Source organism: Borostomias antarcticus, assembly GCF_949987555.1.
Source record: "Borostomias antarcticus genome assembly, chromosome: 11".
Lineage (NCBI taxonomy): Eukaryota > Metazoa > Chordata > Actinopteri > Stomiiformes > Stomiidae > Borostomias > Borostomias antarcticus.
The window spans coordinates 26,601,981-26,605,196 of NC_140244.1; the positions used below are offsets into that span (position 1 = coordinate 26,601,981).

At 50.3% G+C, this 3,216-nt stretch overlaps 1 protein-coding gene across 1 annotated transcript in view; it reads right to left on the bottom strand.

The window, feature by feature from the left end:
* Positions 1–2,427: 2,427 nt before the first annotated feature.
* Positions 2,428–3,216, bottom strand: part of plxna3 (plexin A3) — a gene marked incomplete at both ends in the record, with an annotated part of 66,207 nt that continues 65,418 nt past the window's right edge. The window contains one exon of the mRNA XM_084446225.1: positions 2,428–2,466. Coding sequence (XP_084302351.1) covers positions 2,428–2,466 — 39 coding nt within the window. The remainder of the gene's footprint in view (positions 2,467–3,216) is intronic.

Sequence of the window (3,216 nt, forward strand, 5' to 3'; positions counted from 1 at the left end):
GGTGTTCACTAACCATTTGTGTACTCTGGATTGGTTCTGCTGTCTGGGACAGTCATTCATGTTTTGAGCGCACGGAGGACTGTTCACAGCCAGGACCGTTGGGTGTGAGAATTTCGAGAGGGGGAGAGACAAGCTGACTGAACCAACAAGCTAATTACATACTGTACGATTTTACCCTTTTTAAATAATAAAACAGTGAGACTAGACAAATTTGCGGGCCAACATTCCCTATTGTTTGACCGCTGATGAGGGAGTAACGTTACTGAGCTCAAGTTGAGGAAGCCATCTTGACTGATGTCAGCAGCTGATGTTGATGAAGTGGGGGTAGATTTTATACCGTGAGGAAAACGGCCGGAAAACACAAACAAACATTAGGAACACAGCACAAGTCCAGGAACTACCAGAAGAACTACAGGAACTACCGCAAGAACTACAGGAACTACCAGAAGAACTACAGGAACTACCAGAAGAACTACAGGAACTACCAGAAGAACTACCAAAAGAACTACCAGAAGAACTACCAAAAGAACTCCAGGAACTACCGCAAGAACTACCAGAAGAACTACAGGAACTACCAGAAGAACTCCAGGAACTACCAGAAGAACTACAGGAACTACCAGAAGAACTCCAGGAACTCCAGGAACTACCAGAAGAACTCCAGGAACTACCAGAAGAACTCCAGGAACTACCAGAAGAACTACAGGAACTGCCAGAAGAACTACCAGAACTTTCAAAGGAACAACCAGAGAACTCAGAGAACAGAGAACCTTCCAGATAAAGTAAGTAGAGAACGACCAGAGAAAGTAGCAGCAGTGCAGAGTCAGAATGAGACAAGACAAGGTTAATCTGATGTCTGAGAAAGTCAAACTGCTGGTGGAATCACCCTCGCTGTCTCTCTTCATCTCTCTCTGCCCCCCTTTTCTTCTCTCTCTCTCTCTCTCTCCCCCTCTCTCTCTCTCTCTCCCCCTCTCCCTCTCCCTCTGTCAGCTCCTCTCATCTCCTTTCTTTCTGCCTCCCCCTCTTTCTCTCCTATTCCCCCTCCAGTATCAACACGACTCTGAGTCACTCCTTTATGCTGAGTCATCCCTTTTAGAGCAGAGATAAGGAGATTGTCAGCCCCGGTGCTGGGAGCAGGGAGGCCCAGGGGGGGGCGGGGGCCGAGGGGGGAGAACGTGACTGGCACCCGCCTCCCCCCTCCTCCCCCCTCCTCCCCCCTTCCCTCGGAAGGGTCTGATAGGCTCCGATTAGGCATCTCTTTGATGCTCAGTTAAGTGTCAAATTAAAATGTGCCAAAAACCGAGGGGGGTCTGTCTCCCTTAGCCTTGTGAGACCATCCTGATTGAGCGAGCTCAACATTCTGTTTCTCTCACAGATCAGTCTGGATACTCTCCATAGAGATCCATTTGTACCAGATCAGAAAACAATCTGGCCAATCAGCGTTGGTTCTTAGGAATTTTAAATATAAACAGCTACCCTGACAGCGAGATAGATGGTGGTAGACAAATAGTTCATCCAATCACCTACCAAGTATTTAGTGCCCGCCTTTTTCCAAACGGTTTCATACGGAGAGTTCCCAGAAGGAAACCATCTGGGGTGTCAGACTATGTCTCCCCCCCAGTTACAACGGAGCGCTTCCTCTTGTTTTTACCCACTCCCCCCCCCCCCCTCTGTCCCCCCCTCCCCCCCTCTGTCACCCCCTCCTCCCCTCTGTCCCCCCTCCCCCCTGTCACCCCCTCCCCCCTCCCCTCTGTCCCCCCCTCCTCCCTTCTGTCCCCCCCTCCTCCCCTCTGTACCCCCCTCCCCCCCGCCCCCCCCTCCTCCCCTCCCCCCTCCCCCCCTCTGTCCCTCACTCCTCCTCTCCTTCCTTCGTCCTTGTCTCTTGGACTGACAGTGATGGTTCGTTAACCAATCAGCCACTCACAGCTGTCCGCTAACATGATCTACCCAATGACCTCTCGCCGTCCTCTTCCCTGAACCAATCATCATCAGTCTCTCCCGCGCTTCCTAGTAGCGGCGCAGACTACAGAATAATGAGAGATCATTTTGTCTCTCGTCACGGACACAGCTGGTCTATCATCTAACCGAGTTTAGGATCAGATGATAGCAGGATTTAACATTCAAGTTGAGGAGTTACTAACCATCTGGGACAAAACACTATTGGAAATTCTTTCCGATTCGTCAGCGTTTACTTGGGACTGGTTGGTGAGCTTTGCATTTTCCATTATATTACATTACATCACATTACAGTAATTTGTAATGTAATGGAAACTGCAAACCCATCATTGTGCCAGACACGGACAATCAAGGCCAGATAAGTAACTAGACATAATATTTCCTGCCAGGTCTGCTACTGTAGTCAAGAGCATCACCACAGCCAATGAGCTGTCAGTCCACCACGTACCGAGCATCACCACAGCCAATGAGCTGTCAGTCCACCACGTACCGAGCATCACCACAGCCAATGAGCTGTCAGTCCACCACGTACAGAGAACACCACAGCCAATGAGCTGTCAGTCCAGTACGTACAGTACATCACTACAGCCAATGAGCTGTCAGTCCAGTACGTACAGTACATCACCACAGCCAATGAGCTGTCAGTCCAGTACGTACAGAGCATCACCACAGCCAATGAGCGCATCGGTGCATCACCACAGCCAATGAGCTGTCAGTCCAGTACGGTAGAGGGTCTGAGCTGTGTGTATATCCTGTCTGTCTGCCTCTACGGAGGGAGTGAGTGTGTACTACTGAGGGAGTGAGTGTGTACTACTGAGGGAGTGAGTGTGTACTACTGAGGGAGTGATTGTGTACTACTGAGTGAGTGAGTGTGTACTACTGAGGAAGTGAGTGTGTACTACTGAGGGAGGGAGTGTGTACTACTGAGGGAGTGAGTGTGTACTACTGAGGGAGTGAGTGTGTACTACTGAGGGAGTGAGTGAGTGTGTACTACTGAGGGAGTGAGTGTGTACTACTGAGGGAGTGAGTGTGTACTACTGAGGGAGTGAGTGTGTACTACTGAGGGAGTGAGTGTGTACTACCCTCCTCTCTCCTGTCTGTCTGCCTCTACTGAGGGAGGGAGTGTGTACTACTGAGGGAGTGAGTGTGTACTACTGAGGGAGTGAGTGTGTACTACTGAGGGAGTGAGTGTGTACTACTGAGGGAGGGAGTGTGTACTACTGAGGGAGTGAGTGTGTACTACTGAGGGAGTGAGTGTGTACT